At 39.9% G+C, this 25,933-nt stretch overlaps 1 protein-coding gene across 2 annotated transcripts in view; it reads right to left on the reverse strand.

Moving 5' to 3' along the window:
- LOC126260176 (uncharacterized protein C1orf112-like) overlaps positions 1-24,731 on the reverse strand; it is a 153,305-nt gene extending 128,574 nt beyond the window's left edge. For both annotated transcript variants that reach the window (XM_049957438.1, XM_049957437.1), the window contains exons 1-3: positions 24,462-24,731; positions 24,012-24,157; positions 19,628-19,708 (exon numbers count right to left, since the gene is read on the reverse strand). In XM_049957438.1, coding sequence (XP_049813395.1) covers positions 19,628-19,708; positions 24,012-24,157; positions 24,462-24,564 — 330 coding nt within the window. In that variant the 5' untranslated portion in view covers positions 24,565-24,731. The remainder of the gene's footprint in view (positions 1-19,627; positions 19,709-24,011; positions 24,158-24,461) is intronic.
- Positions 24,732-25,933: the final 1,202 nt, after the last annotated feature.

Genomic DNA, 25,933 nt, shown 5'->3' on the forward strand with positions numbered 1-25,933 from the left:
TAAGCACTACACACCAAATAAACATAGCCGTTTTGGCATTAAAATTTTCATCCTCTGTGATGTACAAACCAATTGCATTTTAGATTATATTGTCTACACTGGTGCTGCCGCAGGAACAGAATCTGGAAATGCTGATTGGGGAAAATCAGGCGATGTTGGTGAGAGTTTGTCATTGCCATACCTCAACAAAGGTCAAACCATATATTTAGACAATTGGTATTTGAGCCCTGAATTATTCCTGTAGCTCCATGATAGATGTACAAATGCTGCTGGAACAGTACACAAAAACATGAAACATCCACCACTGTTGCCAGATACGCTGAAAAATGGGGAAATACAGTTCAAGTCCTATTGAACATTAATAGCACTAAAATGGATGGACTAGAAAGAAGTCTGGATGCTTTCCACTGTAAATGGAATGGAGTTTGCGGAGACAGAGGAAAAAGAACACAGAGCAGGCCGAAACAAATTGAAACCTACCTGTGTTGTCAGCTATAATAACTCAATGGGTGCAGTTGATAAGACAGACATGCTGTTATCTCCTGTACAGTGCGTCTGAAAGACAATGAAGTGGTACAAGAAAGTATTCTTTCATTTGACTGACTTGTGTGTGCTTCATGTAAAAACTATTTTTGAAATGCTAAAGCAACAGAAGATACCACTAGTGAAATACCACTTGGAAATAATCTGTAAGTTGCTTGATAAATTTCATAGTCAAATGTGTAAAAGTGCGATCCCATGGACAACCAAAGAAGAAAGCCCTTTCTGACTGCAGAATAAAGAGGGACATTATCCTAGGTTCCTCATAGCAATGGAGAAAAAGGAGATTCCCCAGAGACACTGTGTAGTATGTACTGCTCATTCACAATGAAAAATGACACGCATAAGATGCAAAAAGTGTGATGTGGTTCCCTGCATGGTGCCATGTTTTGAAAAATATCACACACTAAGGAAATATTACGATGTTTTAGTAACTGTGTATATTTCAAGTAAAAGAAAGTAAAAATAAAAATAAAAAATTAAATAAAAGTACAAAAAATGGTTTTTAACTCAACCAGTGGCAGTCCAAAGCCTGCATCAAAAATGAGGATGGGAAATTACTAAAGTAACCGTACTGAACGTGATGAGCTGAAAAAGAAAACAGCGAGCAAGAAGAAGGTAGATGTTTAGTATCTACTTTCTTACTGTGGAGAATTGATTTTAGGCTTTAATTACAAACGAAGCCATGGACCTATCGCAACATGAGTTATCCAGATATATTCTTTGTCTAACTCTGAGTCCGGATACACAACACAATTTAGTTTTAAATTTCTGTACTTACTTATTGTTTACGATAATAGCAAGAATTGTCCAATATTTGGGCATTTTTGTTATGCACTACTCACTTTAAAGCTATATATCTTGAAACACATTCGTTCGATGTTAATGAAACTTTAATATGTTGTTGATACATACATCAATGGTGTAAGTATAAAGTTACAGAAATTACTATTAAAAAAGTTGCCATCAATTTTCTAAACCAACTGTTTTTCAGCCCATAATAAACATATAACTGAAAGTGTTGGTTAGTTTCGAAGCTCTCTTTCATGGTTATAGAAACAATATTAACCACTGTGACCATACAGGGCATACTGCTTTCAAGAAGAACATTATTGAACAGTGGTTCTCTGCACGCCGGAACGTGCGGGATGCCTACAGTGGCCGTAGCCTACAGTGACCACAGGGCTGAGTCCGTCACCTGCCGGCCACGTGCGCACTGCGTTTTCCTCCCATTAGCCAGCCGGCCAGCCTGGATTCTCGGCCCCTGTAGCCATGAAAGAGTTAATACATAGAGTGTGCGACTCTTTTATGTATAAAAATTGATCCAGCTACCTTCTCCCACAATTTAATTAAAAATCAGTGATCCACATACTTAATATGCTCCCACAGATCTGCAGAACTAAGTCATTTAACACAGTCCAGTGTAGTGCTTCGAGAATTTCCGTACAAATTCTAGAACCACTCGTCCTTCTACCGTCTCGAACACACAATATTTTAAATATATGTGGGAGAGTGGAAACATATCTACTGTTCTCTCTGTGCAGGTTGGAAGTTTGTTATGAAAAGACTGTAAGTGTGGCGGTCAAACGACGCCGACAAGTGTTTGCCGCTAGCACCACAGAAGACGTATTGGAAGAACAAGAAGTAATTATGTAGTATTTTTTGCCGTTTTTGGGACTGTGATTATTGTTAAAGAAAAATGAACAACTGATTATAGACTTTTAAGTACCTCATGTATTGGACTCGCTAGAGGCAAGATGGATTCATATATTACGTGGTTGGTAAACCAAATATATTGCAGACATATTTAATCGAGTCTAACACTAGACAAATCAGTTGACTTGTAAACATTTAAATATTAATGTGAGAAAGGGTGAATATGTTACTTGTGGAAGTTTAAATATATCATGACTGAACCAGAAGTATTCTTTGAGTACTAAATTATTTCAAAAGTAGAGAGAGAGTCTTTTAAATTCCCTTAACGAGCAGTATTCTTCGGAGAAGAAGTTTTTGGAGATTGATGTAGCCGGAAATCAAGAGAAGAAGATCCACTGTGCAGGTCAAGTAAGTCAACTATGTGAGAGAGGTGTGAATTTTGCAACCCAACTTCACACCGCTTCTTATCGTCTCATGTCGTTAGACCACTTCATAGCACTCATTGCCACAATCACAAAATATTTCTCTCAAAACACACACACACACACACACACACACACACACACACACGACAAGGGTTTCAATTGCGGCACTAGAAATACATTGCCTCCCTTCTCGCCTCTCACTGGTTATTTTGAATAATCATCCCACTGGGTATGCGAAACTGACATATTGTCAACCTATGAGCTGTAGATAGACACTGCCATGTCCTCCACTGGCCCTGAGCTAGACTTAGCCCAGGCAATCCGTTTTGCAGTGTTAAAGAGTTCTTTGATAATGACATTAGTTTTTGGAAGCTTTTTCTGTAGCCCTACTGTATTTGACTGCTGTATTATGAAAGAAGTATAAACTTATAATAGTTCCGTCAACTGATTATGAAACAACAATTTGCTAACACAAGTTGTAATCTACTAGCAGATTTAGGAACCTCCTCGAAGATTGCGATGACATACGATCATGCCAAGGAAGGTATACAGAAAAGTAATTGGGCTTACCCTGGGCAATGTCATAAAATGAAAAAATCTGATGGCTGATCCTTTCACACCAGAAACATCCAAATCTGAGCCCTTTTCAGGGCCATGGTTAACCTTCACATCTGTTAACACAGGAGGCATAACAGCAGCCACAGAAGAGCTGCTCCAAGATCTACGCAGTCATGTGTGTACATGAGACACACAGAAGTTGTGACATTTCAAGACCAAAAATAAACGGAATGCACTTTGTCATTGAAAGCACTCCGTCTTCAGGCCACAAGTGGCCCATCAGGACCATCCGACCGCCGTGTCATCCTCAGTGAGGATGCGGATAGGAGGGGCGTGTGGTCAGCACACCACTCTCCCGGTCGTTATGATGGTTTTCTTTGACCGGAGCCGCTACTATTTGGTCGAGTAGCTCCTCAATTGGCATCACGAGGCTGAGTGCACCCTGAAAAATGGCAACAGCACATGGCGGCTGGATGGTCACCCATCCAAGTGCCGGCCACGCCCGACAGCGCTTACTGCGTAATAAATATGTAGGTGCTATTTTTGTTCATCCGGATTTTCAGACCCTGTCCACAGCATTTACTGATGAACATGATATTGAAATTCTCACACTAAGAAACTGCCAACTGTTCCATTTCATCTCTTTACAAACCACCGAGTGCTGAATGTATGGTTAATAAACCATCCTGTTATCATAATAAAAGAGTGCTGATTGTGAATGGTGACTTCAACAGCCATAGTAATGTTTGGGGCTTTGATCATGAAGACGAGAATGGGGCAGCAGTACAAGAATAGACAGAACTAAATCAGTTGCATTTAATCAACGATGCAAAAATTACCAGCATCATTCAACAGCAGCAGGTGGAAATGAGACTAAAATCCTCACCTCATATTTAGTAGCACCAGTAAACAATACGTAAAATCAGTCGGTCTCCCAATACCCAACTCACAGCATAGACCCTTTTCGAAGAAGGTTTAATTTTAGAAAAGCAGACTGATCGAGATTTGCAGAATTCCAGAAGTGACTACTATAGAACCAGCACCAGAACATTATGATACCTGCACCACTGCTGTAAAGAGCTGCTCCAAAATATCAATTCCTCATGGTTGTCAAACATCTTACGTTCCTGGACTTACATCAGACCAAGCCTCCCCATTCAAAGAATACAGGAACTTATTTGAAGAAGATCCTTTCAGTGAAGCAACTGTGGAAGCAGGGAGCAACTTATTACTTCTATTAAGAAAGATAAAAAGGGATCAATGGATTAAAACCATAGAAAACTTGGGTCTAAAAAGAGACAGTCATAAAGCTTGGAGACTCCTGACACATCTAAGTAATGATCCATTTATGAGTGCTGTGCAGCATAACATTACAGCCAATAAAATAGCACATCAGTTACTGCTGAACCAGAAGGCAACCCACAAACCCAAAAAGACAAAACTGCAAAGAGAAGAGCAAGAGGAAAATAATCTGCTTAGATCATTCAGCATGGAAGAATCCGATAAGGCTATTAATGTAAGAATGGAAAATCAGCTGGCTTAGATGATATACGAATGGAGAAAATCAAGTACTTTAGCATAACAACAAATAAATTGATTCTGCAACTCTTTGATAATTGTGGGAGCAGATGTCAAATCCCAAAGATATGGCAGAAGAGCCGAGTGATTGCTTTGCTGAGATCTGATAAAGAAGGGAACAATCCAACGAATTTTAGACCAAACAAACTACTGGAAAGTATGATCTTGAATTGCCTCCTACCGGTAGTTGACCACCCACTGTTACCTCGAAAATCCGTACTTGGCCCAGGTAAAAGCTGCACTGGACAACTGCTGAATATTACGCAGTTCATACAAGATGAGTTTGAACTCATAAGGTGACAGGGGAGGTATTAGTCGACTTATCTGCAGCCTATGACACTTTCAATTATCAGCTACTACTACTCAGGGTATATAATATGACCAAGGATTTTAGCCTAACTAGGATAAACGCAGCAATTCTGCAAAACCGCAGGTTCTTCATTGACTTTGAAGGGCAGCACAGTCAGTGGAGACCACAGAAAAACGGTCTTCCCCAAGGAAGTGTGTTGGCTGCAATCTTATTCAACATGTATGTAAACGACCCCAACACCAGAAGTTTCTTGTATGCTGACGACAATGCTCTTGCCACTCAGAGCTCAGACTTTGAATCAGTGGAGAACACATCACAGAAGGAAATCGTTATAGATACAGAAAGCTGGCTGAAGTCAGAGATAAATTCTGCCGATATTTTTACAAAGGCACAGACGGTGTTTAGAAAGGATAGATTGCATGCAATCAGTGGTGACGTGTTTGTCGCTGTTAGTAGTAGTTTATCTAGTAGTGAAATAGAAGTGGATAGTTCCTGTGAATTATTATGGGTGGAGGTTATACTCAACAACCGAGCTAGGTTAATAATTGGCTCCTTTTACCGACCTCCCAACTCAGCAGCATTAGTGGCAGAACAACTGAGAGAAAATCTGGAATACATTTCACATAAATTTTCTCAGCATGTTATAGTCTTAGGTGGAGATTTCAATTTGCCAGATATAGATTGGGACATTCAGATGTTTAGGACGGGTGGTAGGGACAGAGCATCGAGTGACATTATACTGAGTGCACTATCCGAAAATTACCTCGAGCAATTAAACAGAGAACCGACTCATGGAGATAACATCTTGGACTACTGATAACAAACAGAGCCGAACTTTTCGACTCTCTAAACACAGAACAGGGAATCAGTGATCATAAGGCCATTGCAGCATCCCTGAATATGGAAGTAAATAGGAATATAAAAAAGGGAGGAAGGTTTATCTGTTTAGCAAGAGTAATAGGAGGCAGATTTCAGACTACCTAGCAGATCAAACTGAAAATTTCTGTTCCGACACTGACAATGTTGAGTGTTTACGGAAAAAGTTCAAGGCAATCGTAAAATGCGTTTTAGACAGGTACGTGCCGAGTAAAACTGTGAGGGATGGGAAAAATCCACGGTGGTTCAACAACAAAGTTAGGAAACTACTGCGAAAGCAAAGAGAGCTTCACTGCAAGTTTAAATGCAGCCAAAACCTCTCAGACAAACAGAAGCTAAACGATGTCAAATTTAGTATAAGGAGGGCTATGCCTGAAGCGTTCAGTGAATTCGAAAGTAAAATTGACAGAAAATCCTAGGAAGTTCTGGTTTCACGTTAAATCAGTAAGTGGATCGAAACAACATATCCAGACACTCTGGGATGATAATGGCATTGAAACAGAGGATGACACGCGTAAAGCTGAAATACTAAACACATTTTTCCAAAGCTGTTTCACAGAGGAAGACTGCACTACAGTTCCTTCTCTAAATCCTTGCACGAATGAAAAAATAAATAAGTGTCCAAGGAATAAAAAAGCAACTGCAATCACTCAACAGAGGAAAGTCCACTGGACCAGACGGGATACCAATTTGATTCTACACAGAGTACTCGAAAGAACTTGCCCCCTTTCTAACAGACATGTACTGCAAGTCTCTAGAGGAACAGAAGGTTCCAAATGACTGGAAAAGACCACAGGTAGTTCCAGTTTTCAAGAACGGTCATCGAGCAGATGCGCAAAACTATAGGCCTATATCTCTGACATCAATCTGTTGTAGAATTTTAGAACATGTTTTTTGCTCGCATATCATGTCATTTCTGGAAACCCAGAATTTACACTGTAGGAATCAACATGGATTCCGGAAACAGTGATCGTGTGAGACCCAACTCGCTTTATTTGTTCCATGAGACCCAGAAAATATTAGATACAGGCTCCCAGGTAGATGCCATTTTCCTTGACTTCCGGAAGGCGTTCGATACAGTTCCGCACTGTTGCCTGATAAACAAAGTAAGAGCCTACGGAATATCAGACCAGCTGTGAGGCTGGATTGAAGAGTTTTTAGCAAACAGAACACAGCATGTTGTTCTCAATGGAGAGACGTCTACAGACGTTAAAGGAACCTCTGGCGTGCCACAGGGGAGTGTTATGGGATCATTGCTTTTCACAATATATATAAATGACCTAGTAGATAGTGTCGGAAGTTCCATGCGGCTTTTCGTGGATGATGCTGTAGTATACAGAGAAGTTGCAGCATTAGAAAATTGCAGCAAAATGCAGGAAGATCTGCAGCGAATAGGCACTTGGTGCAGGGAGTGGCAACTGACCCTTAACACAGACAAATGTAATGTATTGCGAATACATAGAAAGAAGGATCCGTTAGTGTATGATTATATGATAGCGGAGCAAACGCTGGTAGCAGTTACTTCTGTAAAATATCTGGGAGTATGCGTATGGAATGATCATATAAAATTAATTGTTGGTAAGGCGGGTGCCTGGTTGAGGTTCATTGGGAGAGTCCTTAGAAAATGTAGTCCATCAACAAAGGAGGTGGCTTACAAAACACTCGTTTGACCTATACTTGAGTAATGCTCTTCAGTGTGGGATCCGTACCAGGTCGGGTTGACAGAGGAGATAGGGAAGATCCAAAGAAGAGCAGCGCGTTTCGTCACACGGTTATTTGGTAAGCGTGATAGCATTACGGAGATGTTTAGCAAACTCAAGTGGCAGACTCTGCAAGAGAGGCGCTCTGCATCACTGTGTAGCTTGCTGTCCAGGTTTCGAGAGGGTGCATTTCTGGATGAGGTATCGAATATATTGCTTCCCCCTATTCATACCTCCAAAGGAGATCACGAATGTAAAATTAGAGAGATTCGAGCGCACACGGATGCTTTAGTCGTTCTTCCCGCAAACCATACGTGACTGGAACAGGAAAGGGAGGTAATGACAGTGGCACGTAAAGTGCCCTCCACCACACACCATTGGGTGGCTTGCGGAGTATAAATGTAGATGTAGATGCCCTTGAAAATCTATCAAGATACTATAGCACAAATCAGCTTAAACCAAACACTCCCCTCCCCTCTTCCCCCCACCCAGCAAGACTCAAGTGCATGCTTTTCATTTTAGAAATAGGGAAGCTACTTGTAACTTGATTAATGTATGGTCAACATTGCTACACTCCAAAATACCTAGGAATGATGCTGGACAGATCTCTCTACTTTCAAGAGACACTGCATGAATTACAAGTAGAAAGTTTCCACCAGGAACAATCTGTTAAGAAAATTGGCCGGATCACAGTGGGGCAGTCAACCTGAAACTATCTGAACTTCCGCAGTTGCATTAGCCTATTCTGCACCAGAGTTAGCCTATTCTGCAGCAGAGTACGGTTGCCCTGTTTGGCATAATTCATCACATTCCAAACAGATAGATGAGCTCTCAACGACACATGCACAATTATAACAGGTTACTTGAAGTCTATTCCTGTTGAATGGATTTACAATCTTGCAAGAATAGCACCACCTTCCGTTCAAAGATAAATTGTGGCAAATAAGGAACAAAAAGAAGTGGAACAACAACAAACCCATACCCTGTATGGGCATAAATCGCATTCGTAGCGATTGAAGTCAAGGAAGAGTTCCCTTAGAACATCAAAGGTATTTACTAACACTGCCAAAAATGCCAGGGTGCAGGGTGGAGGGATAAGACTTCCATTTCCTCCGGTTGGAAAAGAGTTTCTGAAACTCTGTCTCCAGGACCTGACGAGGAATGAAAGACTTGGAAATCTTTGAATAGGCTGAGATCCAGAGTTGGCAGGATCAGGAGTGGGCAGGTCAAAGTTTAATCTGGCAAGATGGGGTTACAGTACAGAAAACAATATAAAGTATAATTGTGGAGAAGTTCAGACAGTCCAGCACATGCTTCAGTGTCAACTCTGTCCAGCCTCCTGTACTGTAGAAGACCTCCATCAAATGACAGAAAGTGGACTGGAAGTGACCAAATTTTGGTCAAGGGCTATATGATAGGTCAACTGTGCACCTACAGTATGTATGTTTCTGACATAAGAATAAAAAATAACAGATTCAGATTTTTGTCATCAGGCATTAAAACAATTCTAAATTTCTTGTTTCTCAAAATACGTTGTATTAATATTGAAGTTACTACTCGGTGCATATTGTAAGATGACACTTCACTCAGAAGATGATGGGAGCACAGAAACAGGCAGAATGCCTTACATCCTTTACCAGCAGCTCCTGTGTCACGTACCAAGCTACTGTGTATATAGCAGGTTTATGTAAAAACATTGGCATCTTTCAGTATTTTTACATACTGTGACAGTTCAATTCTGGCACCAGTGGCTGCCAGTTTGAATTCCCGCCGAGTGGTGCATCTGGTAGACGCAATGACTGTGAGGGCACTCTGGGATTGGTTGCATCCATGCTGTTGGCAGCATGCAGGCAGAATCTTCCAGAGAGGAACAACAAAACCCTCTCGCTGCAACAGAGATGGCTGAGGAAGAGCAGCTGTAGTCTTTGTCCTGGTGATCCATTGTACTGGTCGGGGCACGTGGTCTGTCAACAGGAGGTTCCAAGCCATTGCTGGATCAAGTAGACATATTTATTACGTTATGTTGATTACTGTGTATCCTGTTATTCATTTGATTATTGTTTAAAAAGGTGTCATTCACATTTTGGTAGGGGGGCTGTAAATGGATAATGTTTATGCATGAGCTATCAATTCAGTGTAGTAATGGACCTGTCTATTGTGCAAGGATTACCTGTGGTCATTTTAATATTATTTATTCTGAAATGCAGGATGGCAAACTCAGTGCTTAAATACAAATCTTTCTTGTTAATTGCTAGTGAGATCTGTGCAATTATGAAGGGACCAGCTGGAACTGCTGCATACCACCATTGTGGACTGTGAGCAACGTTAAACAGCCACACACACAAAAAAAGGTGATTTTGGTCAAGATGGCAGTTTGCAACTGTTACCTACATGGATTCGTATGGCCATTACAGCTTGTAAAGGTGCATTCACTGCTCAGACAATTGAATGACTTGGTTGTAGTGAAGTATGTTATTGGTGCCATTGTGGTTATTGTATCAAGTCCATGTTGTTTTGGATGCGCGTGCTTGTCCTGACAAGAACCATATTTATTACGTTATGTTGATTACTGTGTATCTTGTTATTCATTTGATTATTGTTTAAAAAGGTGTCATTCACATTTTGGTAGGGGGGCTGTAAATGGATAATGTTTATGCATGAGCTATCAATTCAGTGTAGTAATGGACCTGTCTATTGTGCAAGGATTACCTGTGGTCATTTTAATATTATTTATTCTGAAATGCACGATGGCAAACTCAGTGCTTAAATACAAATCTTTCTTGTTAATTGCTAGTGAGATCTGTGCAATTTGTCTGCCATGTTAGTTAATGAGATTTGTTTTTTATGTAAGGACTATCTGTGGGCATTTTAAAACTGTTTATTATAAATGCAGAAAGGTGAATCCAGTACATAATTTGAAAGTTGTTTTGGTTGATTCCAAGTATGTTTATGTCAGGCTGATTCATTAGCTGTTGTCTTAATATTAGTTGTTTCTTAAAGATAAAAGGGGAATGAAAGTTTAAATTCAAATTTTCCCTGCTCATTGATCTTAAAGGTACTATTAAAAAACATTGTGTGATAAAATGATTTTACTGACTCTCTTGTAAGCCTAACTGGAGTTCACCTCTTGAGTTTTCTGTTTATATGTTTGTGTGTGATAAAAGCATGAAACTTTGTTAGTTGGAAATGTCATTACATATGCCTGCTAACCCCAGCACCACCACTCCATTGCTACATCACATATTTGGCTGTGCTGGATTGTGAGTGGCATGCATAAGTGCATTCCATATGACAAAAAAAGAGGCATATTGTTAAATTTTGCTGGTTTAATTCTCTTGGCTCCTACTGTTGCAATTGTGTTTCAGCATGCCCAGTGACACTGAATTGTGGAAAGAGGAGCTTGCCAATGAGTTGTCTATTATGGACGGTGACAGGAGCACAGTTGAGTTAGCATCGCAGCTGAGGGAGGTAGCTGATCGGCTCATCATACCACCAGTCTTGCAATCGGCCCAGGTAAGCGACGCCGGCACCAGCATTCAGTGTGCATTGGTGGAGCTTTGTTGTTAGTGTCCCTTTTATGAAACTGGGGAGCCTTGACACTCACAGATCAGTAGAACTAGAGCACGTGTGGTGCACTATGCTAACAGAGTTCAGGATTTGCACAGTGTCAGGTCCGCAGATGTGCGCTGTAATCAGTTGCAGGACTCGGTTAAGGAAATAGTTGTGAGAATCCAGGGGCTAAGTAACTGAAATAGTGATGCTTAGACAGCTAGGGTAGCTGTGCCAACAGAGTGTGTGGGTAGTGACTATTAGCAAGGAATCTCATGCTCCCTTTTCTGAGTTGTTCACTAAACTACCCAACCTACTAAAGAGAATGTTGCAGGAAGGGGTAGTATTCCTCATCATCAGGATTTCCTTCCAGCGAACCTGGTAGGAACTTTGTGAACAATATGCCTCCATTGGTTTCTGTCCTGCTATAGCTTTTCCTTCTCCACTACATCCCATGTTACTACTCTCCTCTTGAGATCTTCCTTAACCTGGTCTGACCATCTCTTCTAGGCTGCCCAGTTCGTCTTCTTCCTGGTACCTCCATCTCCAAATACTGGCATGGAGTTCGAATCGGGCACATTCGCTTCACATGACTGAACCACTTCAATCTCAAAGCACTCATTCTCTCCTCTGTAGTCAATGTTACCTGCAGATCTCTTCTTACATAATCATTCCTGACTCTGTCTCTCCTAGTTTTTTTGTGGAGCTAACCTACAGAGCTTCATTTCACATGCTTGTATTTGACTCTCTTCTCTCTTATTTATGACACAGGCCTCTAGACTATACATCATGATTGGCAAGAGAAAATTTTATACATGGTCTGTTTGGCTTTTTGAGGGACTTCCTTGCCCCAGATTAGATTTCATACTTGGTGGAAGAAGCTAGATCCTTTTGTTATTCTATTCAAGATTTCTAGTTTGGAAGTTCCATAGTGTGATATGATGCTACCCAGATAATTGAAGCTTTTCACACATTCAACCTTCTCCCCCTCCAGAATGATGTGACAAGGTGTGGGTGTCCTGCTCATTTTCAATGCCATTGTCTTTTTTCCTACTCACAGTAAACTTGAATTTTTTAAATTTTGTGTTCCAGTTATCTAGTCTGAACCTCCATTTCCATCTCTCCCCAAATGATGAGGTCATCAGCAAACAGAAAAGTGTTGAGATCTTCATTTTCTTCTTCTTTGATTTCTTTCATGATTGTGTCCATAAGTGTAATGAAGAGTGAACTGCCTTGCTGAACAACTCTCATCGTCTTAAACCATTTTGATCTTCCACCTCCTACTTGTACACTGCTCTTACAATCATTGTACAGCATCTGGACTTTTTTAATTAACGAATCAGGAACATTAGGTTTTCTCAAGCATTCCCATATTTTATTGAAGTATTGAGGTAGTATTGTCAGAAGTATGTAGTGAGGATGTTAAGCAGTGCCTGCACTTTTTGTTTGAATTGTGGGGAGATGTTTGGTTTAAGTGACATGCAACTACATCAGATACTATGTCTTGTTCTTAAGGGCCATTTGCAGCAAACCTTGAGGGACAGGATGTGTGATGCCTTGCCATTCTCAGAGTTTAGATGAAAAATCTGTTAGATTATTTGTCTGCAAGTGCCCGTCACCAGTTGATAGAGAAAAAAAAAAAAAAAATACTTTGGGGCACAGGGCATTTCATTGAGAAGCTGAAGAAACTGAAACTTGCGCCAAACGACATCCTGGTCAGTTTTGATGTTGTTTCGTTATTTACGAAAGTGCCACTCAGCGACGCTCTGGAGCACATCGGTTCCATGTTCACGCAAGACATCAAAAAGCTCTTCCATGCATGTCTCACCACGAGCTATTTCACGTGGAATGGCGATTTCTACGAACAGCTGGAAGGCGTCGCCATGGGTAGTCCTCTCAGTCCAGTGGTGGCCAACTTCTTCATGGAACAATTCGAAGCACAGGCACTGGACTCGGCGACTTGCAAACCTAAGGTGTGGTACAGGTACGTCAATGATACTTTCGTGGTGTGGAGCCATGGTGAAGAACAGCTCGGTGAATTCCTGAGACACTTGAACAGCCTCCATGCCAACATAACATTTACCATGGAGGTAGAAAAGGACAGGAAACTGCCATTTCTAGATGTGCTGGTCACAAGGGACGGCGAAAACCTGGGACACAGCGTGTATCGAAAACCGACACACACGGACCGATACCTCCACAAACTGTCAAACCACCACCCGAGCCAGAAAAGAGGCATGATTAGTACGCTCCTAACGAGAGCAGGACGAATATGTGAGCCTCAACACCTTAAACGAGAAATGCAACACCTGGAAACTGTTCTGAGGAGCAATGGGTACTCCACAAATTACATTAGAAGTGTAACAGAGCCAAACACTCGGCGAAGTAAGGAACCAGAAAAAGAAATGTCGGGTACGGCCTTTCTGCCATACATTCCCAGAGTGACGGACAGAATCGGCTGTATATTGCGCAAACATGGCGTAAAGACGATTTTCAAACCGACAAGGAAGATCAAAGAGTGTCTTAGATCGGCGAAGGAGAAAAGAGACCCACTTGCAATGTCGGGAATATACCGTATACCTTGCACATGCGGAAAAGTTTATGTCGGAATGACTGGACGATCCATTAACACCAGGATCAAAGAGCATAAGCGACATTGCAGGTTGGGGCAGGTGGAGAAATCGGCCGTGGCAGAGCACGCACTGAATGAGACTGACCACGTAATAAAATTCGCCGACACGGAAGTTCTGGCTGTAGAGAAGCACTATCACACGCGCTTGTTCAGAGAAGCTGTAGAAATCCAAAAACACGCGAACAGTTTCAACAAGAAAGAGGAAAGCCTTAAGGTAAACGGATCCTGGCTTCCCGTACTGCAGCGAATGACCGTCGCAGGTAGCAAGAGGAGAACCGCACCGGAAATGACCGCGGAGAAGCCCTCGGACGTTGGCGCGCCAGGTACATATAGTCTGCGGCCGCGAGCTCGCCTCCAGTTCACCACCGGCAATGGAGGGTGAAGCTTTGACAATGCCAGCCACTCGTGCTGGCGAAACGTCAGAAAAATCATTAGATGAACGTCGGCCGAAGAACCCGAGACAGAAGCCAATAGGCAGTTTGTTCATTGAGCTTATTGATAACACGCTGGTACAGCACCCACCATATCATCTCTTCACCTTGTATTAAGCAGCTCAAGCTGTGCTTACACAAAATGTAGAAAGAGAGGGTTATTAGGATGTCTAGATCAGCTTATGCATCCCCCATATTTGTGGTACCGGTACCCAATGGACAGGACAGGGTGTGCCAAGCAGGGAACTATACAGCCTTGAATACAAAGGTAGTTCTACAATCAGTAGCATTACATGATCTGCAGATGTGTTTTGCCTGGTTTAAGAATGCCAAGATTTTTCCAGCTCTTGACTTTAATCATGCCTACTATCAGGTTCCCTTAGCCAAAGAATCAAAACCTATGACAGCTTTCATTGCTTACTGGAATCTTTATGAGTACTACAAAGTGTCATTTGGGCTTTCCACAGGTGCCGCAACCCTGTTCAGAATTTTAGATAATGTTTTTTCTGGGTTAAAATTTAGATCTATTTATCATTACCTTGATAGTCTATTGATCTTTAGTGAGAATTTTGAACACCACCTTGAGATATGAGAGAGGTTTTGGAGTGTCTTAGGATGGCTGGGTTCATTGTTAAGCTGTCCAAAGTGAAATTTGCCCAACCTGAAATTTCCTTTTTAGAACACCTAGTTTCCAGCCAGGGAGTTAAGGTAAATCACAGCCATACAGTGGCCATCTACTTGTTTCACCCTCCAAATCCAAAGAATATGAAAGGGGTGGCACATTATATTGGGATGCTAAATTATTTTAGGAAATCTATACCTAACTTTGCCCAGTTAGCGGCTCCCTTAAATAATCTTGGGAAGAAAATTTGAGTGGGGGCCATCCCAAGAAGCTGCATTTGAGGCATTGAAAGCCACTTTGGTGAACGCTCTGGTGTTGGCAATGCCTTACTTTAACAAGGAGTTCATAGTGCAGACTGATGCCTCGATGTCAGGTGCCACAGTTGTCCTTTTGCAGGAGGAGGACAGGAGGAGGAGAGAGGGGGGGGGGGCACTGTACTATTATGTACACTTCACATGCCCTCTCCCCACTAGAAACGAAGTACTTCATGTGCACTGGAGGCACTAGTGGTGTTATCTGCATTTGAAAAATTTAAAATCTATCTTGAACACTGTCCGTTCATGTTAGAAACAGATAATCAGGCTGGTTACTGGCAACACTGAGGCATTCCAGGCGCATCACTAGATAGGCAGTGAGAGTTTCAGTGTTCCAGTTCAAAGTAAGGCACATAAGAGGCATGGAGTATATCATTGCGGACAGTCTGAGCAGAATGTTCAGAGAGGAACAAGATCAGCTTCCGGTTGAGGAAATAGGTGGATCAGATTAATTGGATGGCTTAGATCATGTAATTTGTCTGATCTTAAATGGGTCTCCGCTTCTCTTTAAAGACATTGGCAGACAGCAGGACACTGAACCCGAGTTGTAGCGTTGAAAGAGAGAATTAGGAAAGGCGAATCAGTTAAGCCATATTGTCTGAAAGGGGACACTAAGTGTCACACGGTACGAGGGAGCGGACATAAAAAAGCCTTGCTCAAAGATTTGGCACATCTAGTTTTCAAGTACTTTCATGAAAGCCTGGTGGGCAGTCATCTGGGTGGTTTCAAGACCAGAATGATGATTAGGAAGCATTTTATTTGGAAGTCTATGGATAAAGAGGTAAGGGCCCGGCTGGCAAGATGTAAGACGTGTGTCATTAGCAAACCAGCATTGATATCCGCCAAGGGTTCCTGGCATCTGACAGTGAAACAGCCTATGGAGAGGATGTACATAGACTATGTGGGGCCATTCCCACAACTGCCAGATGGGAACTGCTACAAACTTGTATGCGCAGGCACATTTTCACATATTTGTTGGTTAATCCTGACACATGATACAACATCCCAGATTACTATCAGATGCCTTCAGTCATATTTGGGACCTTTGGGCCATGTAGCATATTAGTTATGGATAGTGCTCGTAACTTTACTTCAGCAGCCTTCCTTGTGGCTGGAAATAGTCACACTACTACAATGGCGTACTACCCTAATCCCTCATATGCTGAGAAAGTAAACCAAAATTTGCAGGCGGCCCTTACTGCTTCCATCACACAGACCATAGCCAATGGGACAGCTCACTGCCTTCTGGAGTATGCTTTTAATACAGTTGTACATGAGGCTCACAAGCAAACTCCGATGGCCCTGATGTTCACGTTCAAGCCCAATTCTCCCTTATCTAGTTTGTGGGTGTTGGATAACCTACTTCCAGATGAAGTTAACACTGCAAAAATATGGGTAAACTGGAAACATGCCAAGATAAATCTTAAGCTAGCACATGATTGGTTAGAGCTCCACTGTAATGCTGGGAGATGGCCAATCTCATTAAGGCTGGGTGACGAGGTTCGGAATAAAAATTTTGTCGCAGTGAGCTGGAGGCCAGATAGGGTGATGGGAAAACTATTACCCAGATTTGAGGGCCCTGTCCAGATCCTTTGCTTTGTAACAACGGTCACCTTGGTCGTTAAAAACACACAGACCAAGCAAATTTTTTAGGGTCCATATTTCTCAAACTAAATCTTTTCAAGAGGGAGATGCCCACCATAATGACTAGTGTGTTTAATGTCACACTCACTACAAAGTTTCTTAATAAATTGTTTCATTTTATATCCTTGCTTGTGAAGTGACTTAGAAGTGCCTTGATGGTAATATGGTGCTGCAGGGTTGTGTCAATGTGAATAATTCCAGTGTACGAGTGTCAGCATTCTGAACCCCCTGGTCATGTGATCTGAGGGGAAGGGGGCAGTGGCGGGGGGAAGGGGGGGGGGAGAGTGTGACAGCTCGACTCCAGCACCAGTGGCCACCATTTTGAATTCCTGCCAAGTGGTGCCTCCGGCGGGCGCAATAACTGAGAGGGCACATCGGGATCTGTCACATCCGTGCTGCTGGCAGTGTGCGGGCAGAACCTTCCAGAGGGGAACAACAAAAACTTGTCGCTGCAACAGAGATGGCTGAGGAAGAGCGGCTGCAGTCTTTGCCCTGGTGATCCGTTGGACTGGTCGGAGCATGTGGTCGGTCAACCAGAGGTTCCAAGCCATTGTTGGATCAAGTAGGCATGAAAAGTTTTATGAAGGGACTAGCTGGAACTGCTGAAAACCACCATTTTGGACTGTGAGCGATGTTAAGCATCTACATAAAAACAAAGGCGATGTTTGTCAAGATGGCAGTTTGCAACTGTTAGCCTACGTGGATTCGTGTGGCCATTACAGCTTGTAATGGTGCATTCACTGCTCAGACAATTGTATTACTTGGTTGTAATGAAGTATGTTATTGGTGCCACTATGGTTATTGTATCAAGTCCACGTAGTTTTGGATATGTGTGCTTGTCCTCACAAGAACATTTATTACAGTATGTTGAGTACTGTGTATCTTGTTATTCATTTGATTATTGTTTAAAAAGGTGTCATTCACATTTTGGAAGGAGGGCTGTATATGGATAATGTTAATGTGTGAGCTATCAATTCAGTGTAGTAATGGACCTGTCTATTGTGTAAGGATTATCTATGGCCATTTTATTTTTATTTATTCTGAAATGCATGACACTGGACTCAGTGCTTAAATTCAAATCTTTCTTGTTAACTGCTAGTGAGATCTGTGCAATTTCTGTCTGCCATGTTAGTTAATGGTATTTGTCCTTTATGTAAAGACTATCTGTGGGCACTTGAAAATTGTTTATTCTAAATGCAGGAAAGTGAACCCAGCACATAATTTGAAAGTTGTTTTGGTTGGTTTCAAGTACACTTATTTCTTGCTGGTTTCTCATTAATTGCTAGTGAGATCTGTGCGAGTTCTGCCTGCCATGTCAGCTGATCAGATTTGTTTTTATGTAAAGATTATCTGTGGGCCCTTTTAAAATTGTTTATTTTAAATGCAATAACGTGCATTCAGTACGTAATTTGAAAGCTGTTTTGGTTAATTCCAAGTAGGCCTATGTGTATGTCATACTGGTTAATTAGCTGATGTATGAATATTAGTTGTTTCTTAAAGGTAAAAGGGGAATGAAAGTTTAAATTCAAATTTCCCCTCATCATTTGTCTTAAAAGTTGTCTATACAAAAACAAACATTTCGTGACAAAACTGCTTTATCGATTCTCCTGTCAGGCTAACTGGGGATTCACCTCTTGAGTTTTTTGTTTAAATATTTCTGTAGAATAAAAGTATAAAACTTTGTTAGTTGGAATGTCATTGCATATGCCTGTAAACCCCAGCACCACCACTCCATTGCTACCTCACACATACGAATATAGTGTTTCCAATAGTCATCATATGATTACAATACATTTATAATGTTGTTCACTACAGCATCCCCACTTAATTGTTTATACCCACTTCTGTATTACCTCTATCTGATTTTATGTGGACGACCCAGTATTCACTTGATAAGAAACCTGGACCCTCCTGCCAAAACACTTCATAAATTTCAACTATATTTAACTACGACCTATCTACTTCTCTTTTAAAATTTAATAAACCGCCAACACAATTGAGGAGTCTTACATTACTGCTTGGAGATCCAAATGAAGGAATAATTTACCTTGGGGATATTTTACCAAAGACGTTGTTGTCATCACCAAAACCATGTATGTCTTAGGGATATGTAACGACAGTACTTTCCATGTGTTTTCAGACATGATGCAGAATCTACACATCACTATCATATTAGCTAATTTCATAAGGACAGATTGGTCAATCATCCAGACTGCCTAAAATAAAGATTATCTACTTTGATTTCTTATCTCAATAAAGGTAAATTTGCCTTTAAACCAAAGGTAAGTTAGGACAATTTAGAACTTTACTTAGTATTTTCCTATCAGTGGTGAGACTGGCATACTTTCCTTCAGTCTTTGAACTAACTAATCCAGCCAGTTAGAAGGGGACCTACACTTTAATATGAACTCTGAGTCAAATAATGACACTGCATTCTTCACTTGCACAAACCACTGTCAGAGGTGAAAGAAGGAATATGTGATAGAAAAAAGCCTACGACTGGCAGATAATTGAATCAAGGGCGTTTGGATCTGCAGTCAAAGACTTATAGGCCACTACTGTACATAAATGATCCACAGAAAGTCCATTTTTCACTATAAAGCAGTAATACAAATGCTTGAATTAGGCAGTTAATTCTGTGCAACCTATATTCTGAATGGTAGGCAAATATATGCATTGTCTGCAATAACAGCACTCTGAGTACATTGTAACACATGTGTAATTTTATACTTATATTGACTCACAGTGGTGCTACATCATCATTTTATCTTAAAGAACACTATTCAACTCACTTGCAACAAGCTCACAAGACTATCCACAATTTGATCCTCATCTTCTGAACTTGCCAGAATAAGCTGAACTCCTTCCAAAGCCTGAAGAGTACAACAGTAAGAAAGAAATTTATTTAATGTAAACTCAGCTAATAATTTCTTTAAAAATGTACAACTTTGTGTTTGTGGAACAAAGCATATTCTGTAACAGTGAATATATAATAATGTTGGAATTTCTAAATAAATAACAGGAGAAGCATTGAAACAAGCAGACTGAAGATTCCATTCCGCTATTTCTTTAACAAAATTACATTATCACTAGAATTAAATTTCACTGCAAACAGATTTTTCCCCTATTGAAATGCCTGGCAACCTTAGCCCCATACTGCTGTCTTGATACCCTTTTATAGTTTTGCATTTTTCCCATTGTGCCAACACCTCTTGGAAAAATTTCATCCATCACTGTGTTCCATGGACCACACCAAGGCAAATCTTTAGAAATATGGACTGAGGCAAGGTATAAATTAACAAAAGACAAGCAAATCACAGAAAATTAATTTTTATAGCCACTGCAAAATAATAAAGTACTGTGTCATTACACTCCTTAATTCTATTGAGCTTATGCTAGCTAAATTTAATAACACCAATTACAAGAAAAGCTACTACTTTGGATAAAAAACAAATTGGTGCTGTCAATGTCATCAATTGGTACTGTACTTTAAACATAATTTTAGGTGCTATGGTGCTGCCGGTTTAATCTTTAGAGCTGCCAGTCAACTTCAAAAACACCATCATTAGTGCTGCATCAGTTTTGAACTGCGTCTTCCGATGATGCACTTGTTCATTTGAAGAGAGAAATCGGTACATAAAAAATACAAACTGTGTCCTGAAAAATTTGTCTCTGTTGCAAAAACATGTAAAATGCGCAAGCACACAAATATGCAATGCACTTCCAAGTAATATTAAGTGTCCAAGGTAATAATGTACTATTTAAAAGTAAGCTAAAGGAGTTCTTGTTTGAAAAAAGTTTCTTTCTCTAGAAGAACTCTATAGCAGAGATAGCTAAGATTATTTAACATGTATTTTTATGTACTCCTGATTCAACATATCTTGCTGGATTAATTTGATTAATTGGTTATCTGTAAGTCAAGAAGACGGTCACTTTTACTCTGTAAATTTTTTTTTAGATAAGACCTCAAAATTGTATCTTAATGTCTGTATGTGAGTAATTAGAAATTAATGATTGTGTTACTTTATTATTATTTTCAATTTGTATTCTTAATCTTTGTTTCATCAACAAAACCAAAACAAAAATAATGGAATGTAGTCGAATTAAGCCAGGTGATGCTGAGGGAATTAGATTAGGAAATGAGACACTTAAAGTAGTAAAGAAGTTTTGCTATTTGGGGAGCAAAATAACTGATGATGGTCGAAGTAGAGAGGATATCAAATGTAGACTGGCAATGGCAAGGAAAGTGTTTCTGAAGAAGAGACGTTTTTTAACATTGAGTATACATTTAAGTGTCAGGAAGTCATTTCTGAAAGTATTTGTATGGGGTGTAGCTATGTATGGAAGTGAAGCACATACGATAAATAGTTTAGACAAGAACAGAAGAGAAGCTTTCGAAATGTGGTGCTACAGAAGAATGCTGAAGATTAGATGGGTAGATCATATAACTAATGAGGGCGTATTGAATAGGATTGGGGAGAAGAGACGTTTGTGGCACAACTTGACTAGAAGAAGGGATCGGTTGGTAGGACATGTTCTGAGGCATCAAGGGATCACCAATTTAGTAGTGGAGGGCAGCGTGGAGGGTAAAAATCGTAGAGGGAGACCAAGAGATGAATACACTAAGTAGATTCAGAAGGATGTAGGCTGCAGTAGGTACTGGGAGATGAAGAAGCTTGCAGAGGATAGAGTAGCATGGAGAACTGCATCAAACCAGTCTGAGGACTGAAGACCACAACAACAACAACAACAACCTTTGTTTATTGTCCTGACAGAAACAAATGTAATAATGAATTAAATGTTTTTGACTCATTCCACATCCATGCATTACCACGCAAAAATGGATCTGTGTAATACATATTAATTAAGAAACTGCTGCCTCTTCAGTTACATTACATATCCGCACTTTATCCCCAACAGTAAAATTCCCTATCAAGATTGTAGACACAGTTGCAACAGCCCCTGCCAATTTATTTGCAGACCAAAGAATCTGCACCGATTTTGTGGCATAACTAAAAGTCAATTGTTCATCTGACCTTTATGGTCAAATTTTAACAACAGAATACTCTGACTAGTATGTGCAGTTCATGTTGGTTGGTTGGCTGGCCGATTTGGGGGAGAGGGCCAAACAGTGAGGACATCGGTCCAATTGGTATAAGAGAAGGTTGGGGAAAGAAGTCAGCTGCGCCCTTTCAGAGGAACCGCCCAGCATTTGCCTGAAGCGATTTAGCGAAATCACAGAAAACCTACATCAGGATGGCTGGACATGGAATTTGAACAGTCGTCCTCTTGAATGTGAGTATGGTGTGCTAACTACTGTCACCTTGCTTGGCGAGTTCATGTTAGAGCGATAGACTAACTGATTTGTATATGTTACTAATAATATCAAAACATGTGAGTATTATGTTCAATCTGACTTCTGCACAAATTCAGTGCCGTAATGTAATCTTGTAAATAAGTGTTGATAAATGATTTTTGTATTGATGATGGATGGCTGCAATACCCTAAGAATTAACCAAAGAGACAGAGTATGCATAGAGAGGCTGTGGCACATTATTTAGCATTCCTTGCTGTGACACACTGTAGGTTACTATTATATGCCATATTTTTGGAAGTCATTGTGTGGTTGTTTTGAAAATGAAATAGTACATGTGTGAATTTGTAAGACAAGCTACAGATGCTGAATTTATTTTCAAAATAATGCCTAACATTTGCATACTGTATAACTGCATGCACAAAAGCAATTAAACTACAAGACATCTTATTTCAAGTGAGTAACATTTAAAAATATTGTTAATGGTTTTGTACAAAACATTAAATGAACCTATTATTTTACGCAAGGTTTCGCAGTTTCCTTATGCACTATCATGTACAACGCCCCTTTCTTTTGACTTCCACAACCATAGTGGAAAGTTGTTCAATTTGCTTCACTCTGGTCATGGTGCTGCCTCTCTATGGAGTTCTGTATCTCTGAATCAATATATGGACCCTAGTGCATGGGACATTTACATGCTTTGTGACAAACTTGTTGCTACCTGACTTATGTATAAATTCAGTATAGTAATTCGATCATAGTAAACAAGTGCTGTAAAATAATCATGCTACACTGTAACAGCCTAAGAATTATCACATGGGCATCAGTTTGTTGAAAATTTAAATATATTGTGAGAAGTTTGTCATTAACTTCTGAATGACAAAATGTTTAAGAATTTTACTTATTCTACATCCATACGGATCATTTCCCTCATGATTTATGGAAGGTACAGAAGCATATGTGTTTCTTTTTCTAAATGTTTATTCTGTGTTCTTGTTCTCTGATGCGTTCTATGTCTGGAGGATCTGCTCACTATGGATCTTTTGGAATGAAAAGTAATCTAATCTAATCCATAAGTACACATCTCGAAGATAGAAACATTTGTCCAGTGAAGTCTGCATAGCCCAATTAAAACTGTCTGTAATGACTTTATAAAGCTTAACATACTTCCTGCTGGTAGTCTGTAAGAGTACTACAAATGTTTATTCCCCAATTCACTACTGTGGCACAGCATCAAAGAGCAGTACAAGATAATATTCATTAACCCGAAGGGTCTAGAACTTAATTCCACTTTTTGTCTATATGGCCACTCCCCCTTTTTCCTTATCAACGCTACAGTATCATCATATTGGACTGTATCCAACATGATTAAGCAGTTAAATTTCAATGATTCCCATATGCACTATATCACAACAAATCTGCTTAAATTCCATCTTTCTTTGTTTTTCTTGTATAAATATGAGAAGTCTTTAATAATTTTAGCAATGAAGTTTCTGGTGTTAGATGAAGGAAGACACTGAATGTATATTCTTTGATACTGATAAATTTGCCCAAGCTGCAGATTTTATTTTGCTAGTAGTTGTTTCAGCTTAAACAAGCTGCCATCCTGTCTTTCAAATGAATTTATCCTGAAATATAACTGCAGGGCATAATGGAACTTGTTAAATACAGCTTCTGTCAGTTGCCGACTTTTTTAAATATAGGCCCTACATATACTAATTACTATCTATTTAACATTGTCACTTAGCTGGAAACCCAGGAGCTTTTCACCTACAGTGTACGCTGGAGAGACTATATTGACATATTCTATTCAAGAATCATAGTGTTACAAGAAGAGTGAAGATGTATAATTAGACTCTCACCTCCGCAAAGATATGCCTAACTGTTGGCAATGCATATTGCAGTAAAACGTTTTCAGCATTGTTTACAGACAAACACTGAAGGCAGCTTCCCAGAAGCACTTGAACAGCTTGTAATGTAACGCTCTTCTCACTGCATTCCAGTGTGCTGTATTTATTGTTAAGGAAATAAATGCAAAGTTAACTCAGGCAAACTACTCTTGTTGATATGTACAAACATGAAGGGTCCTTAATCTGTGCTTCACACTCTCCACATCAATCACAAAACCATCGTACAGAATATAGTAATGTTTTAGAATTAATGTTATAATTTATAATTTTACACACTTTACACTTTTAGATTTTGACAAGGTCTGAACGCTACGGTAATCAGCTGCCTTGCGAAATTTGATAGAAATTAATACATAAGTGCGAAATAATGGTGTAAACAAAATTGTGGTTATTGAAAGGATATAACTAACACCGGAACAACTTCATCTATTTTCTCTTTAACTTCGTCTACTGTCCATTCTTTTATTTTGGCTAATAAGTCAGTCACTGACTCTTCCGAATTCATTATCCTGTGGTTAATTACTTCCCGTATCACCAAAGTAGGTCAACATAGCGTTAATTTGAAACAGATGAGTAAAAAACAATAATCTTCCTTGGTACATTTAATCATAACACTACATTATGCGAGTAGAAATACATTGATTACATTCGAACACAAGTTAACCAAACTTCCCGCTAAATAGTATGCAAAGATCGATTCTAGCATTTTCAAAGATATTACATAACGTACAAAAACAGAAACTAATAAATTTGCCTTTGTTCTAATAAAGAAGAAATCACGGATTTTTCGTATTTAGAAATTAGGAATGATATAACATAACATATTTATGTGGCTTCTTTATTTCTTTTAATAAATACAATACAAAAGGAAATGTTGCGATGTTAATGAATTATATTTGCCCTACGCAGAATGATTTCATGATTTAACTGAGGCATATTACATTGTTTTGGTTACATATAACAAACATATAATCGAAAAAATATCACTTATCGCAGTGAAAACAAGCCACCGTATTACGGATTCGTAGTAGTCTGCAGAAGAAATATTGTCGTTGTAAGATGCGTTGATCATGTTGTCATGGAAATCGCTTTACAGCTGGCTGTCAGGAAAAGGGGTGGCACGATTTTAATCAATAAAACGGGGGCTATGGTTAAACTCGCGAAATTTGCCCAGTACTCAGCGAGCGGGGAAACAGCTCGCACGAGCTGCGTGTACCCGCACAGCTTGTGCCGCCTTTCACTGATATTGTTGTCACGGACGTTTGTTTTCAGACATGAAGACAATCCAGGTCCATTTCTCCAGCCCGACTTACCAGAGATTAACTCATAAAGCAATTAAACGACGAGAATAACTTAGGAACATAAATATTTTGACAGCTTTGAGACTGAAAGGTGAGTGATTATGCAATTAGATGCCATATTCATAGTTTTTTTTTTCCAACTGACTTGCACCACGTTTTGTAATCGAAACACGTGGATGTTCTACTGCGGATAATTTTACTTATAAATCATACTGACCTTTTGTTGTAGTGCTGAGTTATCAGTTTGCCGACAAGTAAAGTAACTGCTTAAGAGGCTGTTAATCACTAAACGAACTCTGAAAGTTTGTGGCCGTGTTACCTATAGTTTAATTTCCTCCGCTTAAAATTTTTGTACATATTTTTGAAACACATCAATGGAGGGAAGATATTGCAGATAATATTTTGATGTGAACACCTTTTGCTGTTATATTGAAGGTTTGAACTTTTTATGTTAAGAGTCTGATTACCAAAACATTTATTTTTAACTTCCTGAGCACAGCTAATAAAGTGTGTGAATGTTAGTCATTGTTCATTTTTTACTGTGTTATATGACACATAGGTGACACAGATCTC

Source organism: Schistocerca nitens, chromosome 5, assembly GCF_023898315.1.
Source record: "Schistocerca nitens isolate TAMUIC-IGC-003100 chromosome 5, iqSchNite1.1, whole genome shotgun sequence".
NCBI classification, from domain to species: domain Eukaryota; kingdom Metazoa; phylum Arthropoda; class Insecta; order Orthoptera; family Acrididae; genus Schistocerca; species Schistocerca nitens.